Raw genomic sequence first — 24368 nt, forward strand, 5'->3', positions numbered from 1 at the left:
ATGATTACTGAAATATATATTAAGTATGGATATAAAGTATCAAGAATACTTATATCTAAAGATTTAATTAAAATGCATTCCATCTTGAGAGTTATGTCTCTTTAAGATCGTTCTCAATGTGTCCTCTCATCTCCTTTTATCCATTTGCATGATTATTTTTAACATGTGGCTAGATAACTGTTAAGTACCTAACTCCATATTAATAACATAAATATATATGCTTCTGGTGAGGATATTTCCAGCTGTTGTAACAATAGTGATGGGCAGTCTGCCAAAAAAAAGTATTTGCTGGTTATAGTTTGAAAAAAAACTTCTGGGAAGTCACAGAACTCATGAAGGATCTGCACTGTCTCAGAGAATAGGAAAAAGCTTAGTTTTGCTTAATCTAGAGCTTTCTATGAATAAATTTTGGGGAACATCTTAACCACGAAAAGCATTTTAGAAAATTTGGTATTAGAGGTCCTCTGTTTATAGTTGAATTAAGCCTGCATTTCTTGACTGAGGGAGCTGTTCACTTTCAAGTTTATTTTGACACTTTATCCTAAATTCTTTTTTAAAATTGAGATATAATGGACATATAACATTTTTAGTTTCAGTTGTACAACATAATAGTTTGAAATCTGTATATATTATGAAATGATTATCACGATAAGTCTGGTTAAGATCCTTCACCACATGTGGTTACAAATGTTTTTTCCTGTGATAAGAACTTTTAAGATTTACTCACTTAGCAACTTTGAAATACACAATACAGTATTACTAACTATATTACATCCCCATCAATTCTTATCCTTTGGTTCCATATGGTATTTTTATATTGTGTTTCCTTCTAGTTTTTGTTATTTTTTGGTTTCTTAGAATCACCACTAGAGGGTGAGCACAGAGAACAAGAGGATTTTATTGCTATTGCCTGTTGGTACTCTTAACGAGGGGTATATAATGTAGGATGAAGCAAATGACCATATTTTATATTATGTTTTGATTTTTCAAATTACGAATATTTGAACACTTTGTACTTTGGCATTGTGAAGGAGACAAAATGGTATGTTTCCTGCCTTTTAAATAGAAGATGATGATGATAGTACTTACCATAGGCAAGGCCTCCTCTAAGTGGTTTACATGCATTATCTCCTTTAATCCTTTCAACAGCTTTTTGAGGCAGGTGTTAATATCTTCTCTTTGTAGATAAAGAATATGAAGCATATAAAGAGATGAAATTACTTATTCAAGATATAGTGACTAGTGGAGTAGCTAGAAGTTGAGCAAGAATCTGACTTAAGAATCATAGGTCTTACCCACCTTATGTTACTTTTTCTGTTTTATGGTCTGTATATGAGGCAAGACTGAAACACATGGACAGAGAATGATTTGACTAAGAATGTATTAATACATCACCCCCCTTCCTGCCTCTTTGCTTAGGGTTGTCATTGACTACACTGTCAATAATTCTCAACTTCAGTTCTCAAAATTCCATTTATTGTACCCAGCTTTCCAATCTATTCCATTCTTCCTATTCCCATTTTTGCTGATCTAATTAAGTACTCACCACTTTTACTTAAACTATTACAATATCTTTCTAATTGTTTTCTCTGATTTCAGTCTTATCTCTGATTGAACTTTTATCTAATTGCCAACTTACCATTCTAAAGACATAATGGCTCCCCTTCACTGTTCCCAAGTCTTCATTTGTTTCCTATTGTACATAGAATAAAATTTATACACCTTGAACTTTGCCTTCACACTCATTTGTGATGTGTCCTAAGCCTGTCTTTCTAACTTCATCTCCCACTAAATCCCCCTTACCACCTTGCCCTTCAGCTACATTATGCTATGCCCTTTTTCTAAAATATTTTGTCTACTTTCCTCATTTATTTAAGCGTTTCCCTTAGTGAGAGTGCCCTTATCCTTTGTCTTGATCTTAAGCATCTTTTCCTTCAGAGCTCCTAGATCACATCATTGAAATTATTTTGTATTTGCCCTACACTAACTTGTTCTTTGTTCTTATTTTATTTCACTTTATGTCTATTAGTGTGGCATTTCTGTGTTTCTGTTAAAATTGTGAGCACGCCTGTTCATCTGTGTATCTCCCACAGTGCTTTGACTATGATAGGGGGTTAATAAATGTTAGTCTTAATTTGACAATCATGACAGCGCTAGATATCACAAGATGTTAATATGATTAGTTACAGATTCTGTAGAGAAACTGTTAGAGGTCAAACAGAACAATTATTTCAGATTAAAATGGTTGAAAAGAGATTTTATTGAGGATATTTAGGTTATATTAAATCATAAAGTTTTTTTATATATATAACTTATTGTCAAATTGGTTTCCATACAACACCCAGTGCTCATCCCAATAGGTTAAATCATAAAGTTTAAGATAAACTGAAAATTGAAGTGTTTAGGAAATGAGGGACTTTTAAGTATTTTGAATTATTTCACTCTACTGGGGGTAGGGTAGTATATTTAATAGTGCTAATAAGCCTATACAAGAAAGAGAGAGTATCCTACTTAACATTTCTTCAGTTCTTGTATAAATTTTGAGAGTTCCGCTGAAAATTTGTACAGTGACTCTTCCAACCAAATGATTGGTGTCAGGTGACATTTAATAAAAGGGAAAAAAGCCATTGTTATTCTGCAGTAAAGTGATGCTTTAGTTAAAACTACGTGACTTTTTAAATTCTTATTTCTTCAAGATATTTCATGCAGTTGTGACTCTAGATTGCCAGATAAAGAGTATGATTCCTTTTTTTCTAAGGAGGGGTCGCAGGGAGTGGGAGATGGAGAGAGAGAATCTTAAGCAGGCTCCATGCCTAACACAGAACCCCACATGGGGCTCCATCTCAGGACTGTGAAATTGTGACCTAAGCTGAAATTAAGAGTCAGACATTTAACTGACGGAGCCACCCACGTGCCCCCCAGAGAGTGAGATTTTAATTGGACACTGAAGAGTATCAGAAGATGACACAACTTATATATCAGTTGAAATTGCAAATTGGAATTGAAATTGCAAAAACAACTGAGGTTGTTTTGAGGCTTTTCATATCAAATTTTTTATTCTTAAAATTTGCTTTTCTTCCTTGCACTGGTCAGTGATATCAGAAGACAGATGAGCCATTTCTGGTGTACTTAGAATTTTTATCTAAAGTCTTTGGCCTTGAGGTGCCTGGGTGTTTCAGTCAGTTAAGCATCTGACTTTGGCTTAGGCCATGATCTCACGATTTGTGAGTTTGGGCCCCGCATCAGGCTCTATGCTGACAGCTCAGAGCCTGGAGCCTGCTTCAGATTCTGTGTCTCCCTCTTTCTGTCTCAAAACACACATTAAAAAAGAAATCTTAAAAGTCTTTGGCCTTTACATTTATTTGAGGAAACCAGATTATAGTAAATTATTATTTCCAGAACCTGATGAAATTAGCATTTTTGAATAAAATATTAGATGTGATTAGCATGTGTCAACATTTCCCCCTTTCTTGTGTTTTATAATTTATATATCTTGATGAATCTCTTACTTTGAATTATAACATTTTTTTCTTTGTGATCTTTGTTTTATATTATAGTTATACTTCTTCGTATACTTGGCTTAATTGTTGGATTTCATGTATAGTCAATTTTAATTGCAACGGATGGTACTTTAGTTAGTATAATTCTTAGCTAATTCTGAGGTTTTTCTTTTACTAGTATATATTAGTTCTACAGTAAAATATTTACATCATTGTGAATATAGCCTAATACCAGCACAAATAATTATTTCAATTTATTATGGTTAATAATATGGAAAAGTTTTCAAAATTTATATGTGCGTGTATATACATGTGGGATTTAAGTAGCATTCTATTCCTTAGCTTTGCCTTTAGTAAGCAGTTAATTTTTCAGCAATTAGCTAATAATATAGTAGAGTTAATTATTGGTAGTGCTTTTTAAAAAGAAAGTGTGATATTCCTGTTTATCAAAAATATGTCTAGATGTCATATATTTTGGAGAATACAAAATCTGGATTTCAAAGTTTCAGATCAATGTAGATTCTAGATTTCAAAGCTAATCTTGATGTTTCCTCATGATGTAACAGTAACTGAAATAAAGACATTAAGAGAGAGTTATAAAGCCATTTCTTTTCTTTCAGAATTGTGGGAGACCATATAAGTTTTTACTCTGAGACACTGAATATTATAGTATCATGGTTTATAAAATTTGGAGCAGTGTAGAATAGCAGTTCCAATGTGTCTTAATATAGTATTTTTTTAATTTCAGGAATCTTAACTAAAAACAATGCTGCATTTTTATTTTTGATTATTATAGAGATAGTTTCCATAGAGTTTAGCCATATTATCTTTTCTTATATACAGGCGAAATTTCAGATTGAAATGAAGAGCAGAAATCATTTCTGTTGTTGAAAATGAAAACTAAATTTCTTTGAATTAGTATTAATCAGCACGTTACTTAGGTACTTTCTGTGAAGGTGTTGCATTTTTAGCTTCCTTTAAGTTTTTAGAGCTCCTTCTCAGGCATGAGAATAAATTAGCAATATTCTCTGCAGAGCTGGCCAAAAACCAGCCAAGTGTTTTGGAGATACTGATACCAGATTGATATTTTGGAGGCACTGTTAATAGTATTATGAAGTTACCTTACATAGTGTTATTTACACATTTTTCTTTAATATAAATTGAGTGTGAGAAATAACAGTAAAATATAAATGGACCACATGATGTAATAATCTTGTGTTTTCAGGTTAGTGCTAAGATAATTTCACAGGCATTTCTTACTGCTTATTCTAACAAAGGCACATACTAAAGCTTACTGAATATGTGAACAACTCGTAATTTTCCCTCTAGAATATTATGATGCCTTCATTTAACTTTTTAAATTCTGAAATCAGGTGTGATAAATGAATGATATTGTGTTGAATATATAAAGATTTGATAATCCAATCCATATCTTTGTGTTGAATATTTTTCTTTTTTAATAAAATTTGAATATTCTGGGTGCTATATAAAATGTAGCTGAGAGTATTATTAAATGAGACTATACTTATAGTGTGTCCATTTTCTCTTATATGTGCTATGCATCCAGTCTCAAACACTGTGTGCCTTGTAATACATAAATATATTTAATGGACTAATTGAAATGTGATTGATATGAGCAGGAAGGCCTAATAACTTGAATGAAGTGATAAAATTTATATTTATATATATATTTACACACACACACACACACACACACACACTTTGCCTCCATTCTTTTAAGGGATGGTCTTCACTTTGAAATAGAGGAGTAGTCTCTTGAGGATTGTGTGAACATGTAGAGTTTTAAACTACTACTTGGACATCAGTAACCCTTGATTAACTCCTGAAATGTTTGTTTCCATGTATTAAGGAACATGACATTATCTATGGTTGTATTGTGGTCAGTAAGAAAAACAAAGAGATGTTGGATAACTTGTCATTTTTCTCTTCATTTTCTCTCCACTGAGAGAGGGAGGCTTGTATGTGTATTTTTTTGTGAAGGACAAAGAAGAAGAGTGAGGAGAGTCATAAGATGTTATTATTAGAAGAGATCCTCATTTTACAACTAAGGAAACCAGTATGTAGAGTTGGAATATCTACACAGTAAAAAGACATGATACTTGGCATTTTCTTTCTTTTCTGAGGGTTAAAAACTTCTGTTTTGGGGTTGGAAGAGCTAGATACTGTTTCAGTCTCTGCACAAGATATTCTGCAGTATCATCTCCTTTTTCACCTAACTGAACAATATTCAGGTAAATAGCAGTAAAATTAAATGCTAATCCTATGGAAGATAGTGACCCAACATTTCTAGAGTATTATTATATTTAATGTTATATTTTTCTTTAATTTAGAATATGTGCATGTCCATGAGAACCACACTGTAGTGTCCCATTATAGTTTCAGTTAGGTTTTGAGTGACCTTCCCAATTCTTTTCTTCCTTTGAAGGAAGTTTCATTTCTTTTATCATGAAGCATAGGCTACATTTCATTACCGTTTCTTTTCTGAAGGATAAGAAATTTGACACCGAGAGGATAAATAAGTAAAATTATTTTATTTGCAATCCTTAAGTTGTCCACACATTTTTCATAAAACATTTTATAAACATTGTTAACCACTATGGTTCTTCCAAGGGGAATTAACAGTAACAAATTATTTGATTGAAACCACAATCCAAATAATGTAAATAAGCTGAAATTCATTTACATGTGATTGATATTTATCAGTGAAACGTTGGCTGTCCTGTAGTAATCAATGCATAGCTACAGCTGGTTGAAGGGGACCAAATCCATTGAAGAGGCGATTTGGTTCCATTTTACCAGCTCTAGCAAAGCATTGCAGTGTTGCTAGTTTGGGATACAAAACAGCAGAGCTGTTTTTTATTTGTATAATTATGGTTATGGACGTTCTACAAATGTTAGAGATTCTCCTATCAGTAGTAGTTCAGTCATTACATGTAAACTTTTCTATTTTGAAGGCACTTTTCCTACTTCCTACTCGAGTGGAACAGAAGTCTTTGCCCTTTCATGTTTTGTTGATGTATTAAGGGATTATCAGTGTACACCTTTGTGTAATTCTTAAGTGTGGACAATAACCTGTTTTTAAAACCAACAGCATTTAAAGGAACAAATAGACCTTGATGTATTTCAGAGTACTATTTTCTGTTTGTAGGCACTGAACCAAGTGAATAAGCTAATAGGGAAGAGCACTAAAGTCATACCTTTCTACTGTGGCTCCTTCAGTATTATACTTGAGGACTAATAGCAAGTTGCTGACAGGGAAGGGATGGAGGAATATGAGTGGCCTTAAGAAAGTACCTCTGCCCTTTGGTTTATAAATAGATCACATGTGTATTCACTGTATTGCTTAGACTTGTGTTGAAAGGCACTACCATGCATGCCAGCTTTTTTCTTTGTTTTTGCTTATGTAGTGTTACTAATCCTAGGTTAGTAATGTAACCCTTTTCAAGTCTGTTTCCCCTGCGGAAGTCTCTATCATTTTGCGTACAGATTGCCTAGTTACTTCCATTATCAGCTTAATAATACATTGACTTTTGGTGTACAGCTATAATCAGTGAACTTGAATATTAAAATCAGGTAAGTAATACTTTAAAAGTCAGTAGAGCAGATTTTTGCTATAATGTGATTTCAGTGTTGCATTTCAGAATCAGGGAGGGGATATCCTCTGAAATATACTTGCAAAAATAAAAGTTTGAGAAATTATAGTTGGCCTATAAAGTAATGAATTAAGTACTTTCAGTGAAATGCAGAGTAAAGAAACAGTTAATGTTTTGAACTAAACTGGGAGAAGGTCAACACTAATTCAGGCAATATTTAAACAATTGTCATATTACGTATATTGTGCATCTGTTGGTTGTTAAGTATCATGCTGCTGGTGAAATTAATGTAACTACGACTCTTTCCATTTATTCTAATAGAAATGAAACAGGTGTTAAATTGCGTAGACTTAAGTGCTGAAGATAGCAATAAAACTGACTTCTATTTTTACTGGTTATATGGGAGCTGGTTAGCAGATCCAGTTGCTCAAGTGTGCTTTTGGATGGCAGTGCAGTTTCATATACTGGCCATATCGGGGCAAGGAGAGGCCATGGCATTTGATAATGTCAGCATCTGTTATCCCTGTCAGAGAGACAGTTGAAATGTTTGAGTTACACCAGTGTCAGCAGATGCCCAGAGTTTACTATGTACTCAGTTAAAAATGAACAGCTGATCTAAGTGATGGATGTGACATTTTAGAGTGATTGAAAATACTCTTAGATATGTTAAGTTAAACTTGTAAGCACTAGAATCAGTATATAATCATACTTTTTAAAGTGAATAACAGGTGCTGTCATTTTTTTCCTAAGGATTATGTACTCTTAATATTATAGCAATGAGAGTCTTAGTCACTGGGCTGTTTCAAAATAATTATTAAAAACTTGTATACCTATAGAATAATGAATATTATCGTTCATTATAAAGCATGAGTATAGTAATACCCTTTGAATAGTTTTATAGAGGAACCTGTATTTTTGACATACATATTTTCAGTAGTTAACTGTAGTTAACTGTAGTTAAAACCTCATAGCCATTTCTGTTCAACTTGTGACATGTATAAATTTTAAACATCATTTGCTTTTCATATGTGTCTGAAATTATAACTTTTAGTAAGAAATGATTAGAATACATGAATATAAATATTAGGTTTTTTTTTCTAAGTCTATCATAGTAGCTTGAAACAGGTACTGCTTATAAAGTATTGCCAGCAGCTTTATGATTTTTATTAATAGTTGTATAAAATAAATTTTGTGTAAAATACGAAAAAAGTGTTTTGATATCTCCAACATAGTATAAATAGTGGGCCTATCATGTTGGTAAAAATTGAATTGCGGTTGCATAGTACCAGTAAAAGATGATTATTCTGTGTAAATTGATTTCTTAACTATATAGTGTTTTCATTTGCTTTGGAGAAAGCAAGTTCAAGGATAGTATAAATAATAAATTAATTTCTTTTAAATATTTGGCAATCTATTACCAATTTGCCCTGTTAACTTATAACTGTGGCCCAGGATATGTCATTTTTCCTGCATAAATTTTATATTTTAATTTATTCTAAGTAATAATTTAGCATTTAAAGTGAAGACTGGGTTAAGGACCTGATTAACTTGGTGATTAACACCACCACTTTTTTTTTTTTTGAGAGTAGAATGTGTTACTTAAAAGATAGTCTTTTAGAATTATGACTGTGTAGTTTTCAAAAAAGAAAGCCTAAAATAACAAAACTTGCTTCAGAAATTCCTCTAATATTAGCAGACTATAAATTAATCAAAATATGAAGAGCAGTTGTTGAAATGTAATGGAGTTAAGCTTTTGTCATATCTTATTTTTCTTAACAAATCAGTTGATCCTACTAATGTGATATGATATACTTCAGTTAAGGTCGAATTGTGGAGACAGAAACTGGGTCATGTGTATGTATCCCTCATTCATTTTGCTAGTAATACTGGTTTCTTTTCTGTATTCAAATTTTAATCATGTGCATACTTAATTTAAAAATGTAAAAGGTAGTATATTTTAAACTTAAAAGATTTAAAAGGAGTTTTATGATAATTTAAAATCTCCTTCAAACTCTTTTTTCTTCACAAAATAGAAATCTTAGCAGCATTTTGTTTCCATCTAAAAAAAGTAGTTACATTTTTATGGTGTTAGTATTGTCAAAGGTCATCTCTTTGATACTAGGTTAATTTACCGTATGAAGGTCATTCACATAGAAAGAAGCAAAGGCTTCTTTTAGCTGCAGTTTAGTTCCCTCTTGCAGTTTATTGCCTACCAAAAATACATACTTCTTTACATTCCATAGCATTGTATGTTCATATGGGTACATAAAGAAGTATGTACTCTGAGTAGGTTTCACTAAGTTGTTAGCTGTAAAAACATGAAATGTTTTATTTTCCCATTTGTTAGTAAAACATTGAGCTTACTGATACAGAGCAATAATAGATCATTTGCAGAGACTATCAAAGACTAAACTATAACAGATTTACCTGAATCATAACATTAGTGCCTTTTATGGTTCCTTGTTCTTGGTAGACATAGACATGTCTAAACACTAACCAGTTATCTGTTGAACTTTGTCCTGGTCTGGTTGTTTTTGCCAGAGATTCATAGAATCAGTGGAGTTTTTACAGAGTATACTTCAGAAATTGGGAAGATCAGCCTAATGTTTCTTCATAGTCTTCAGAGAGAATTTCTTCTTATTTTGTAGTTTGCTTCTAGATCCTACAAGTAGATAGTAATGAATTCAGTGCAAATTCTTTTACAAACTGGATATTACAAACTAGATACTATTGAAACTTAACCAGTTAACCAATTAGTACTTCTTCTGATTGACTCTAAAGTTGAAAGAATAAGGGAGAGAACTAGAACTTTTTAGAGTGTGAATGAACTGAATTTTTAAAGGTGATGAATTTTTTGTTAGTTTTTTTTAAAGGTCACAGATAAGAATTCTTGATTATTTGAAAACTTCTTTGTCATTCCTTTATTAGTTACTTCCCTGAATTTTGCGTTTTGGTGCTTTGAGTTGAATACCCATTCGAATAGATGTATAAATATCTAATTTTGATGAGTTTGGTTCTTTTGATTCTTCAATTTTTTTTAATATAAAGGAAAACTACCAGAACAGTCAACTTTTCTAAAGTCTCACTTTTAAAAGAACTGAAAGGTTCTTAGTGCTTAGCCTGTGAGCACTTGGGTTTGAGCTTCATCATTTAGCTTAAAAAGACATTATAGTTGGTAAGTTGCTTTTAATTATTGTGGTATTAAAAGGTTAATTTAAAAGAACACCATAAGAAATGTTCATATTTGGGGAATGCAGGGAAAACAGAATTTCTGCAGCCTGTGATAAAGAGCGAGTGCAGCTCCTGGAGAGCACGTCAGAGCACAGCAGTAAATGGCCCTGCTCCATAGCAGTTTCAGCAACGCAGCAGTAGAATTTACCATGCACGGTCTGATTTATTTTTGTGACCAACCCAAAGTGAGCATTAAAAACTATTTTGTGATCTACCAAGTCTCTTGGTTCACTAAACCTTGAAATAGTTAGTAGTTTTTAAAGGGTAGCCTACTTTGCAAGCAGGATTTACTAAGGATGCAAAATCATCGTTTAATCTGAAACAAGAAAGACTCAATCTTTAGTAATGTAGGTGATAGTAATGGATTTGTACATTTTTGAGATCAAGAATTATCTGTCAAGATATTTGAACAACATTTCTTTTTATACTACATAAACTATCTACTTGAACTGTGAAGTTAGGCAATGCCCAGATAGAATTTAACAATAGAAACATGTATTGAGCCAATAATAGGTAAGCATGCAGAAAGTCATAAGCATCCTTAAAAGTGCAGACCTCATCATGCTCTGTTACCTGGTAAGCTTAGTGCCATGCAGCATTTGCAGGAGGAAGAGAGATGGTGACCTAAAGAGTCACATCAGCAGCAGCCATTTCATCTTGATTGTTCCTTCACTCTGTTCGCTGATTCAGCACTTCTTTTCATGAGCCGAGAGAAGTAAGGGGGCTGTATCAGTGAATGCAGAACCTCACCTTTTAAGATACATTTGAAAAACAAATGAACGAACAAACAAAAAAAATAAGCTGTCTTTTTCCTCTCCCTTGCCTTTACCTTAAAAAAAAAAAAAAAAAAAACTGCAATAAAATTGAATCACAGTTGGCCATTTGATTTGCAATGTCATATTACCAGTATTGCACAGATAGGAGTACCTTGTATCTGCTGTACAGAAAGTTAAGCAACCAAGGAAGGTTGCTGTAACGGCCAAGAAAATGAACCTCGCTTATTTTTCAGATGAAATGCTTCAGAAGAGGGGAGAAAGTTGCAGAAGAAGTTAATTTTATAATCTAAAAAAGACAAAAAACCAAAACCAAAACACACCTCACTCCCCCCAAGTAACTAAACATTCACCCTATTTTCCTTTGCCCACCAGAATACATTGGGTTCTTCTGACTTCGCAGGAAATATTCTGTATCTTTCTTGCTGTGAAGTTTTTTGTTTGTTTGTTTGTTTTTTGTTTTTGTTTTTGTTTTTTTTTTGGTTTTTAGTTTCCAAGATTAATTGGTAGATCTGTATTGAAGCCACCTTGTCATATCCAGAGGTCAAGTCTGCAAGCAAGGTCAGGATTTCCACATGGTCACTACAGAGGTTAACTTATATTCTTCCCTCAGTGGCCACGGGCTAAACTGTTACAGCTTTATAGGCAGCTAAGCATTTGAAACATGCACTCCCAGGCAAACAGGCTCTCTTGTGCCTCTCTCTTCCCTGACCATATTTAGTCAACCATAGCAAAAAATAGTCTCTCAGCTGTTGATTGTCGATCCAAAAGCTGAGGAAGCCTCTATCTTGCTTTCTGCCTATTGATTGTTCATCCTGCGGTCCAAACACTGCTTTGCCATTTGTTCTGCCCTTTTTTTTTTTTTTTTTTTTTTTTTAAGCACTGCCAAATAAAGCGGTCTCTCATGTTTCTACTTACATTTCCCAGATTTTCACTGAGCTTGCGCTGAGTCTAGGAAAGCCTGATGCGGCTGTCACTATACTTAGAAGCACTGAAGAGAAAAAAGGAAAGAGGAAAAATATTACTCTGGCTAGTTGCAAGACAGTCTTTAGACAGATCTGGAACAAGTAAAATCCCTCTGCTGCCAAAATATATTTCATAACCTAATTTTTTGTTGGTAAAAAATATTGTGGAAGATGATATTTTACATAACTAAAGGCCTAAAGAGATTTTGCAGGGTTATCTTTAGAGCTAGTTGTTGCTACACATGATTTTTACATTTAATGAATAATATTTGAATGGAAAATGTAGAAATGGTAAGTAGAACTTACATATTAAAGGTGGAGAGAGATTATTAAGGAAGAAAAGAGTAGTGTGTAAAAGAAATCTTGGAAAAATGCTACTTAAAACTTTTAATTCAGTGTCAATTTTAGTTAATTTTTTGTAGTGCTTAGATGAGAAATGGTCTGGAATGTTTTTGAGTTATTGTGTACTTTTATATTGAAATTATATTTACCTATAGAACTATTAAAATGCATTTTATTAATTCTATCTCATTTTCAAATGTGAAGTGGTTTTTTTCCCCCTCCTGTTGACGTTGCCATTCCTCTAAAATTTCCTGAAATAACATTTAGGCATGATCATTTCTACATATCAGAGATTATAAAATAGTCATTAACCTAATCTGTAATATTGCCGCACAGTGTATGCTTCAAAGGAAAAGTACTTTTGCTCTAAATTTTAATGGCATATTCACAATAAATTATAATGTTGAAATTTATTTTTTAACCAAGGAGGGAAAAAATATTATACATCAAATCTAATGAACTTGTAGAGATATAATTTAAGATTTTACAAACCTAAAAATGCCCAAGAGAAGCCTTGTTCTTCCCTAAACAAAACCTATATCTTATTCCTAATTCAAATAATATTCTGTTAAGTATTTATTCAGTTAAGAATCAAGAAAAACTATTACCAGTTCTTTAAGCTCGTCCTCCTACAAGGAAATTTTGTTCTTGACGTTCTTTTTGTCTTTAGCATTTAATACCTTAGCAGGTGAATTATTTTGGATGGCTATTTTAAAATAGTGACATTTTTTTCCCACTTCCCCTCCCCCATGGTATTCTGTTAAAAGTTACAGAGAGGGAAGGAGGCAAACCATAAAAGACTCTTAAAAACTGAGAATAAATGGAGGGCTGATGGGGGTGGGAGGGAGGGGAAAGTGGGTGATGGGCATGGAGGAGGGCACCTGTTGGGATGAGCACTGGGTGTTGTATGGAAACCAATTTGACAATAAATTTCATATTAAAAAAATAAAAATAAAATAGTGACATTAAGAATGCTTCTGTAGACATTTGGTAATTTTAAAGAGTCAGTTTTTGTAGATATTGGAATACTTTTACACATCTTGAGAGAAGATGATAGGTTTAAGATAGGTTAATTTTCAGGTTTCTAAATTGCCTCATTTTTTTCTAACCATTTTGTAGCAGTGAAAGCTTTTTTTTTTTTTTTTTTTTTAAGCAAACACCTGTAGTGCTGGGAACTCTTCTAACCCCTTTCAAATTTTCATAACAACTTCTTTGAGACAGGATTTGTGATTTTTCTCACACTTTATACATGAGGAAACTGAGGCATAGAAGTTAAGTAACCTACTTAAGTCATCATCCATTCAGCTTGCTAGTGCCAGAATTTGAACCCAGATAGTTTGGCTTCAAACTTTGAGCTCTTTACCACCATGCCATGCTGTTGCTCTGATTTGTAATCATGAAATAATTCCTAATGAATTACCACTTTTGGGGACTTGAGAGTATACCCAAAATTTAATAGGCTACTAATATCCTTGTCTCTGTTATATTCAGAAAATGATTATTCATTTGATTGTTTCTTCCGTTCCATTCAACAAAACTTTGAGCTCCTTACATTAGGCATACAAAGGAGATAAAAAGCTAAGTAAAACGGGTTTCCCTGGCTTAAAACATAGAAGGAGAAATAACTGGTCATTTAAGAGATAATTTTGGTTGTGTTTAATGATTGAGTACTTAGCTATACAACTCTTATGCAGCCTGCATTGTTACATATCTCTTTCTCATTTTGAGCTAAATTTTACTACAGTACCAAATTCCTGCTTAATGAAATTAAGTTAAATTAATGAAGCTTTTAATTGTGGCATACATAAAATAAGAGTTTGTGGGGAAAAAATAAAAGCCCACCCCCCCAAAATAATTGAAAACATCTAAGTAATGTCTATTCACTGTAGTTCTTTCCTCTACTTACAGCTAGATAAAAGAAAATAAAAACCAGCGATATTAATTTTTTAAAGTGATTCCCATGGGTAGCATTTTGGTATATATCCTCCTAGGTTTCTTGTCTGCATCCATTCAGATAGGGATGGGTAATGAACAAAAATATGTTTAGAATGTCACTTACTAATCTGCTTTTAGTTCGCCCTGAAGAACTTCTGCTGGGGATCAATCAACTTTTTTAGTAGGTTCCTTTTATGAATTCTGGACCAACTGGTTTTATTATTTGAGGAGTTCATTAACTTAGCATTTATTGAACACCTAGTATGTGCTATAGTGCTATTCTAATGTCTTTTTACATTAAATAATATTAACATGTAAAGCCTCCATAGGTTAGCTACTTTTGTTTGTTTGGAAAAATGTTCGCCTATCTCTGAAGAAAGATTGTAAGGCATGGCAGGCCCTAAAAATGGACCCAGTGCCATTTGACTGCTACATACCAATGTGGACAGCTGCTTGTCCCCTCTACTTCTTAGAACTCATTTGTTCATCATTCAGCAAACGTTTGAGTATTACCATGTGCCAGGGATTATGCTAGGCACCACTATTAGTTGTTCCGGAACTTAATGCTTCTTTGGCACTATTCACAAATGCCTGCTTAACTGGTCGTAAGATCTTATCTTTAAACCATCCATGTCCTTAACCTCTTGGAAAACAACCAGATTGAGAAGTAAAGAAGAGTGTTTGGGCATCAGGAAAAATACCTCCAAATCTCATATACTGTGCTCCACAGGTGAGAGTCTGTTGACTCAATAAAATTATTTTTTTAAGTTTGTTTATTTATCTGCGGGCGGTGGCAGAGAGAGAAGGAGAGAGAGAATCAGCACGGAGCCTGACATGGGGCTCGAACTCCCCAACCATGAGATCATGACCTGAGCCGAAACCAAGAGCCTGGATGTTTAACTGACTGAACCACCCAGGTGCCCCAATAAAATTACTGATGGATTGAACTGGTGACACCCTTATCTCTGCCGCTCTGTGGACCTCAGTGATTGTAGTGTAAGTCTCCTCTTCATTAACTACAGTGCTGCAGGGGACACCTGCAGTGGCCTTCCTGGCTGTATTGTAGGCTCCTCAGATTGTCCACCCCACTTAAGTGGGACTAATTAACAGAGAATGGGTTTGTTCTGAAGTAAAAACTGTTCTCTGAAAGTCTAAATTTTGCATTTTAATACTAGGATTTGATTTACTTTGTAGAATGTGATCTAGAAGGGACTGGAATCTTTTTTGGCACTTTTAACTTCTTTTGTTCTCACAGTTCAGTTATACATTTTGTACTGAGAGGAAAAAGCAAAAAGACACAAGGGAGTGAGGGAGGAGAGAGAGGCAGTGGGCTTTCAAGAATACGTATCTCTTTCTGTTTGAGTACCACGCTACTCTTCTGAGCCATTGGCTCTTATTTCTTTGAGACTTCAGCTTTCTCCGGTTCTTTCATTGAGTAAATGCAAGCCTGGGAGAACAAGTTAGTGATGGTTCCATCTCAGTGGATAGCTTATGCCCAGAGAAGGAACTGCTCCTCTTTCCCCTTCTCTCCTTTGAGTTATTGGCAGTATAATATGCAAAGGTACTTCTGAAACAGGAATACAAGTCAGTGGGAAACATGGTGTCATAAGAACCATCTTCTCAAGGAGATCTAGTCAATAATGTGACTTGAAAAAAAAATAAACCTCATTAGGGGCACCTGGGTAGCTCAGTTAGTTAAGTGTCTGACTTTGGCTCAGGTCATGATCTCACAGTTTGTGAGTTTGAGCCCACTTCGGGCTCTGTGCTGACAGTTCAAAGCCTGGAGCCTGCTTGGAATTCTGTGTCTCCCTCTCTCTCTGCCCCTCCCTTGCTTGCACTCTGTTTCTCTCTTAAAAATAAACATTAAAAACAAACAAACCAAAAAAACCTTGATGAGATTAGCATAAACCACACCTTGGAATGCAAAACTTACTGTCGTATTTATATATATTGACTATAAGAACTAAGGTAGAAAATACAAAATATTTTAATATAGTAAGCCTAAATATTATTTTAGTGTTTTGACTTTTTAAAATCAATGTATATGTGTAGTTAAGTCAAATACTACTACAAAGCTTATAATGAAAGGGAACTGTGTTCTGCTTTATCCTTCTTCATCCCTTTGTCTACGCCCCACCCAGTAACTTCCAGCTTATCCTGCAGTTTTCTTTTTTTTTCTTTTTTTCTTTTTTTTAATGTTTAATTTTGAGAGAGACAGAGCGTGAATGGGGGAGGGGCGCAGAGAGAGGGAGATACAGAATCGGAAGCAGGCTCCAGGCTCTGAGCTGCCAGCGCAGAGTCCGACGCCGGACTCGAACCCACAAACCATGAGATCATGACCTGAGCCGAAGTCGGACGCTCAACCAGCTGAGCCACCCAGGTGCCCCTATCCTGCAGTTTTCTTAAATTATCAATTGTAGACATTGTCTGCTGATTTCATGTCATGGAAAAAGAAGATTTAAAACTCTTGACATTGTCTATTATCCCCATGTCTCTCCACATAGTCCTATCACAACTTTTGTTTAAATCAGTAAGTGTTTACATTATCTTATGATAACGTATTGTTTTTAATAAAAATTTTTCCCCCCAAGTTATACTTGTATCTTCTTAACTCTCTAAAAGAATCCTAAAACCTTTTAAATTCCGTTTCTCACATGGTCACATGTATAGCATACTAGATGTTTGGCATTAGCATCATGATTATGCCAGATCTAAACATTCAGTAGTATAATGTGGTACCAGTACTTTTCCCAGTTAAGAATCTGAGTCAAAGTTACATAATATCTGTTTTTTTTTTTAAGAGTTTGTTTTTAAGTAATTTCTATACCCAATGTGGGGCTCGAATTTACGACCCTGAGATCAAGAGTCACATACTCTACCAATTGAGCCAGCCAGGTGCCCCAGTATGTAGTATCTTATTTTATTTTATTTTATTTTATTTTATTTTATTTTATTTTATTTTATTTTATTTTATTTTATTTTTTTTTTCTGGTTTATTTATTTATTTATTTCAGTATATGAAATTTATTGTCAAATTGGTTTCCATACAACACCCAGTGCTCATCCCAAAAGGTGCCCTCCTCAATACCCATCACCCACCCTCCCCTCCCTCCCACCCCCCACCAGCCCTCAGTTTGTTCTCAGTTTTTAAGAGTCCCTTATGCTTTGGCTCTCTCCCACTCTAACCTCTTTTTTTTTTTTTTTCCTTCCCCTCCCCCATGGGTTTCTGCCAAGTTTCTCAGGATCCACATAAGAGTGAAAACATATGGTATCTGTCTTTCTCTGTATGGCTTATTTCACTTAGCATAACACTCTCCAGTTCCATCCATGTTGCTGCAAAGGGCCATATTTCATTCTTTCTCATTGCCACGTAATACTCCATTGTGTATATAAACCACAATTTCTTTATCCATTCATCACTTGATGGACATTTAGGCTCTTTCCATAATTTGGCTATTGTTGAGAGTTGTAGTATCTTATTTTAATCCACCAAATCAGGAAGGTTGGATTATTTATTTATTTATTTATTTATGTTTATTTATTTATTTAGAGAAAGCACAAGCAGGGGAGGGGCAGAGAGAGAGGGAAGCAGAATCCCAAGAAGGCTCTGAGCTGTCTGCACAAAGCCCCGATGCAGGGCTCGAATTCATGAATTGTGGGATCATGACTTGAACCGAAATCAAGAGTTGGATGCTTAACCAACTGAGCCACCCAGGCACCCCTGTAATCCTTACAGTTACTGTAAACAAATGACAGCAGGAAACCTTAGCTTTGTATGAGGTTTGTGAGTGGGATTTAGGGGTTTGTAGACTCTCTCAAAATTGTAGGTAGATAGATATATATATGTGCATTTCTCTGGAAGGAAGTCCATAGTTTTCCATAGATTTCCAAAGAATTCTGTCGCCCCTTAGCAATGATACAACTTCAGTAACAACCACTGAAAGCTGTCTTTAAGCTATGATTCTCAATGTACTTTGGGTTATAAACCTGTTTTAAAATCTGATAAGAGCTATAAACTTCCAAATTTAAATACAATTTTAGAAGATCTTGGATCCTCCAGAGCCTCTCAGCCTGTCCTGAGATTTTTTGGGCTTCCTACATGGGATTCAAAGACGGCTACCTTTTAAAAAAAAAAAAAAAAATTTTTTTTTAATGTTTCATTTATTCTTGAGAAAGAGAGAGAGCGTGTGCGTGCATGAGTTTTGGAGGAGCAGAGAAAGAAGGAGACACAAAATCTGAAGCAGGCTCCAGGCTCTGAGCTGTCAGCACGGAGCCCAATGCAGGACTCGAACTCACAAGCCGTGAGATAATGACCTGAACCGAAATTGGACACTTTACCGACTGAGCCCCCCAGGAACCCCCAAAGATGGCTACTATTAAGGAAACATATCCTGGGTCATGTTAGGGTTTATTCTCATTATTTTAGAGACTTATAGTTTCCTTTATACACACTCTTATTCTGTATCTTCAGACTGTTTTTCTGTATGTTTGTAACATTTCTGTATTTCAGATTTTTATCTTTAATGTATATCATCTTGGGAAGAACTATCCTGATATGTATCTTACTATCATCTCTTGCCCTTTAATATTCTGTTGGCGCAATTTTAAAAGTGTTTCTGTTTTTACTTTCTTTGTTAGGAGGGGGGAAAGATCTGTAGTCTAATGTGTGTGTCAATGGTGTCCATGCCAAGTCCAGCACTGTATAGCAGCAGTTATTTTCTCAGTCTTAAACAAAATAGTGGCTAAATATATTAGGGGAGGGTTTTTCCAAATTATGAGTTTTCTACATAAAATCTTTCTGTTAAGAAAAATTACTGGCAGGCACTTGGGTAGCTCAGTTGTTTAAGCATCCCATTTTTGATTTCAGCTCAGGCAGTGATCTCAAGGTTAGTGGGATTGACAGCGCAGAGCCTGCTTGAGATTCTCTCTGTCTCTCTTTCTCTGCCTCTCTCTCACTTACACACAAGCAAGTGTACACTCTGTCTCTCTCAAAATAAACAAACATTTAAAAAAAAGTTACTACCATATAGTAAATCACATTTTTTTTTTTTTTAATTTTGAGAGAGAGTGTGTGTGCACATGTGCGAGTGGGGCAGAGGGGCAGAGAGAGAATCTTAAGCAGGCTCTATGCTCAGCACAGAGCCCAGCAGGGGACTTGATCCCACAACCCTGGGATCATGACTGGAGCTGAAATCGGGAGTTGGACACTGAACCGACTGAGCCCGTTTTGCCCCAAGAAAAGTTACTTCTAATTTTACTTTTCTTTTTTGGGAGTGGGCTAGGTTTTTCTTTAAGACACATCATTTCTTTAAATTTTTTTTTTTATTTGAGTGTAGATGAAACACAGTGTTACATGACTGTCAGGTGATTTAGCATCTCTATACATTATGCTGTGTTCACCACAAGTGAAGATGCCATCTGTCCCCACACGGTGCTGTTAATTATTGACTCTATTGTCTATGCTGTACCTTTCATTCTATGACTCATTCATCCCATAACTGTAAGCCCAGATCTCCCACTTCCCAACCCCATGTCCCCTTCTCTTCTGGCAACCATCAGTTTGTTCTCTGTATTCGTAGGTCTGATTCTGCTGTTTGTTTGTTTATTCATTTGCTTTTTAGATTCCACATGTAAGTTAAATCACATTCTCTAATGTATTTAACTTAGTGTAGCATCCTCTAGGTTCATTCCTGATGTCACAAATGGCAAGAGCTCATCCTTTTTATGCTGGGTAATATTCCATTGTATATATGTACCACATCTTCTCTATCTGTTCGTTTATCAGTGGACACCTGGATTGCTTCCATATCTTGGCTATTGTCAATAATGATGCAGGAGTGCATATATCTTTTCTTTGGGTAAATACCTGGTAGTAGTATTATTGGATCATATGATATTTTTAGTTTTAGTTTTTTGAGGAACCTCCATACTGTTTTCTACAGTGGCTATACCAATTTATATTTCCACCAGCAGTATAGTAGGGTTCCTTTTCCTCCACCTCCTCGCTAACACGTTATTTCTTGTCTCTTACTTTAGCCATTCTAACAAGTGTAAAGTGATATCTTATTGTGGTTTTGATTTACATATCCCTGATGATTAATGATATTGAGTATCTTTTCATGTGTCTGTTGGCTATCTCTGTGTCTTCTTTGGAAAAATGTGTATTCAGTTCCTCTGCCCATTTTTTAATCAGATTGTGTGGTTTTTTTTGTTTTTTTTTTTTTTTTTGGTGTTTAGTTGTGTAAATTCTTTGCGTATTTTGGATATTAACCCTTCATCAGCTATATCATTTGCAAGTATCTTCTCCCATTGAGTCAGTGGCCTTTTTGTTTTGTTGATGGTTCTCTTTGATGTGCAAAAGCTTTTTATTTTAATGTAGTCAAAATAGTTTAATTTTTATACACTTTTTAAAAGTTTATTTATTTTTGAGAGAGAGTGCATGTGCGAGCATGAATGTGAGTGGGGGAGGGGCAGAGAGAGAGAATCCCAAGCAGGCTCTGTGCTGTCATTGTGGAGCCTGATGTGGGGCTTGAACTTAGGAACCAGGAGATCATGACCTGAGCCAAAATCAGGAGTCAGATGCTTAACTGACTGAGCCACCCAGGTGCCTCTCCCATTAGTTTATTTTATGAAGAAGCATCCCTTCTTGATAATTACTTCTCTGGCTCTTTAATACTTTACTCTTTGATGGTCTTTAGGATAACTTTTTTACTCTAGAAATATTTTGTTATTGGTACTTAAATTTTAAATATTAAATTATAATTACCATTTATTTTGTGTGTTTTGATATAACTAGATTTATCACTGCTAAATGCCATATATCAGATTTTTAGCTGCAATTCATGATAATCTGCCAGTTACATGAAGTTTGTCTTTTTTAAAAAAAAACCCTTTGGTTTTTTTTTCTTCCCTCTCATAATATTCTCCCCTTGTAACACTCCTATTCTGTTTTGATTCTGTCCCCCCAAATGGTGATAGTTTCTTTACCTCTTAAAGCATGAAAAAGCTGTGTATTTGAGATTTAGAAAAAAGATACTTCATTTGTCTTTGAGGGCATAATTTTCTTTAAAGAAGAATAGTTTTATTTGACTTCAAGTTTCTTTTGAATAATTTTTTAAAGAAAATAATTTAAATATCAGATTGTATAAATACCAAAATCATGTAAATTTGACTTTCAGTGCAATGCGTGTTTTACTGTCTAAATTACCAAGACCATGGATTGTGGATGAGAAGAAAGATGATGGTTATACTGCCTTGCATCTGGCTGCCCTTAACAATCATGTAGAAGTGGCTGAACTGTTGGTACATCAGGTAGGAAAAGCTGTGCAATAATTTTTAACAATTTGGACCATTACCATTTATGTACTTATTACTTCATCAGCTACCTCTTGGTAGGTTACAGCAAAACCCCATGATGATGCAAATTCAGATATGGTGTGTTTTCATTCTTCTGCCTAACATGGGTTCTTAAATGGAGGGAGGTGGTGTGTATATGTGTGTAAGGGTTGGGGGGGGTTCCCTTAGCCCCTTGTATTCCCTCCCACAGTGTTCTGGATTAGTCCCGTGAAATAGGTATCAACGAACAGAGATTTCCCAGAATCACTACCACTGTTGTACAAGGACCAAGAACCATCATGTTGATATCAAAGCTAGTGTGGCCAGTTGCCATCTAGTAACAAGACTGCAGCCAGGATCTGGCAGTTCAGTTCATGACTCCTGCTGGATTCCTGGAAACTGACTGGATAGCAGTACGGGTTCACTTCAGTCATTCCATTCATCTCTGAGATAAGATAATGCTACATTCTTATGGTATTGGATTTTTGGGGAACTTAGTTCGTGTAGTTTTATGATGTTTTAGGTTTTCCAGCAAAACTTTTAAATATCTCAGTCAAGCATATGTCATATAGAAGCGTTGAAGTTACCAAAGAATTACTTACGATCTCTGATTTCAAGGAGCTTACAGGCTACTGAAGAAGATGAAATAGCAGACAAATTTAGCGAATAGTTCATTGTGTATAATTAAGTACCACATCAGAAGATAGACACTGCATGAACTATAGAAGCTAAGATAAAGAAATAGTTGCCATTTTAAACCTTTATTCTTACTTTTTTGAAGTGTAGTTGGCACTCGGTGTTGCATCTGCTTCAGGTGTATGACGCTGTGGTTTGACAACTTGAATGCTACTTGTTGTGCTGTGCTTACCGCAAGCGTAGCTACCATCTGTCACCGTACGGTACTATTACAGAACCATTGACTAGTAAGCCTTGGTTATTAAATATTGAAGTTACTGCCCATAAAAGTATTGTTAATTGGGATAATTTCCTTTTCAATTCAAGATACAGATAACTGACCATTACACTGTCTTGGTAATTGTTGTTTTTTAGTAAGTCTTAAAATCAGTTAGTTAACCCTCCAACTTTGTTCTTCTTTCTTAGAATTACTGTAAGATCTTTTGAATTTCCATATAAATTTTAGAATTGGATTATTTCTATTAGAAAGTCATGGCAATTTGGTTCTGCACATTTTAGAATTATCTTTTTTTTTTAGATTTATCTTTAATTTTTCATGCTATTGTAAGTTGTTTAAAATTTCAGTTTCTAACTGTATATTGCAAATATACAGAAATAGAAGTATTTTCTGTATGTGGACCATATATCCTGCAATTTAGCTTAAATTACTGTAGATCACGAGGGGATTAGAAATTGTGACCACAATGAAATACTGATCACCAATGAAAATGGCTAAAACTAAAAATGCCAACAAAACAAAATGTTGGTTTAGGATGTGGAACAGTTAGAATTCACATACATTGCTGGTGTTTTTCAAAGCAGCCACTTTGAAAACAATCTGGCAGTTCTTAATAAAGTTAAACATGTATTCACTATACAACCCAGCAATCCCCATTTTAGGTATGTATGTACCCAAGAGAACTCAGGACATATTTCCATGCAAATACTTGTACTAAACATTTGTAGCAGCTTTATTTGTAATAACCTCTAACTGGAACCAAGTCAGATGTTCATCAGCTAGTGTCTAGATAAATGAATTATGGTACATTCATACAACGAATATGGTTAATACTAGGAAAATCTAATGATGGAAAGTTTAGGAAACTTAAAAAGAAAATCCCTCACTTTCTGCATTTATATGAGAACAAGGCATGATAAGAAAACAAGCTAAGATCAAATTCCTTGTAATTACACTCAGAGAAACATAACTAATAAAAACAAATCAGAAACTCCCATCTTCTAGAATGTCATAGTATTAGTAGAGTTTGAGCTCTACCCAAGCAAGGGCACAGGTGGGTTTCAGAGTTGTAATCAGAGGGCTAAACAGAATGATAAAGTTTATCTTTTGAATCTGTAGCCCTTTGCTTAGTTCCATTTTTAAAATTATTAGTACATAAGACATTGTGTTAGGCAATTTACATGTTATTTTTCTTAATCCTTACGGACGGAAAGAAAATTTTTCTTTCCCGTTTCTTTTGCCGGTCTAATAATTAAACTGACATGAGACATAACCACAGGAGAAAAACATGTTCAATATTGCATACATGGGAGCTCAGATATGAGACTCTCCTAAGTGACCAAAGCAGGCAGCCTTTGTACCTTTTACACAAACAGTTACTTGTGGAGAATTCACAAAGGGGTTTGGGCTTGGGGTAGCAAATAAATAAATGAAGTAACAAAGTTTATTTATATAGTCCATTCTTGGCCCTTAATTCCCTATCTCTGACAATAAGGATGCCTTCTACCCTCCAGGGTCAAGGAAGATAGCCTTCACATGGAGAATTTATTTCTTGCTTTCAGGAGACAAAGGAAGGTCTGAGTGTCCTTGTGCTAGCTGTTTAAGTAACTTTAATTCAAAATAATTAGTATGCCAAAGTGGCATTATTTAGGGGCAGCCCACCCTGAACCCCATAATCTCATTGACCCTGTGTAGTAGGTTGTACTGTCACCATGTTAGAAGCAAGGAAATGAGTGTGAGATGGTGGAATGCTTGCTTAA

General features: G+C 34.7%; 1 protein-coding gene and 1 long non-coding RNA gene across 3 annotated transcripts in view; one reads left to right on the forward strand and one right to left on the reverse strand.

Annotated features, from left to right (window-relative positions):
- The window catches only part of MIB1 (MIB E3 ubiquitin protein ligase 1), a 126726-nt gene that overhangs the window by 72378 nt on the left and 29980 nt on the right, over positions 1–24368 (forward strand). The window contains exon 13 of the mRNA XM_027068624.2: positions 21539–21671. Within this exon, the coding sequence (XP_026924425.1) occupies positions 21539–21671 (133 nt within the window). The remainder of the gene's footprint in view (positions 1–21538; positions 21672–24368) is intronic.
- On the reverse strand, positions 6034–12184 carry LOC106970036 (uncharacterized). 2 transcript variants are annotated; one of them, XR_008291768.1, is made up of 3 exons: positions 10919–11770; positions 9542–9776; positions 6034–7637 (listed from the first exon to the last, which is right to left on the reverse strand). It is a non-coding gene; the product is annotated as an uncharacterized LOC106970036 (long non-coding RNA). The 2 variants fall into 2 exon arrangements; XR_008291767.1 differs by having other exon boundaries at positions 6034–9776; positions 10919–12184.

Source organism: Acinonyx jubatus, chromosome D3, assembly GCF_027475565.1.
Source record: "Acinonyx jubatus isolate Ajub_Pintada_27869175 chromosome D3, VMU_Ajub_asm_v1.0, whole genome shotgun sequence".
Classification (NCBI taxonomy): domain Eukaryota; kingdom Metazoa; phylum Chordata; class Mammalia; order Carnivora; family Felidae; genus Acinonyx; species Acinonyx jubatus.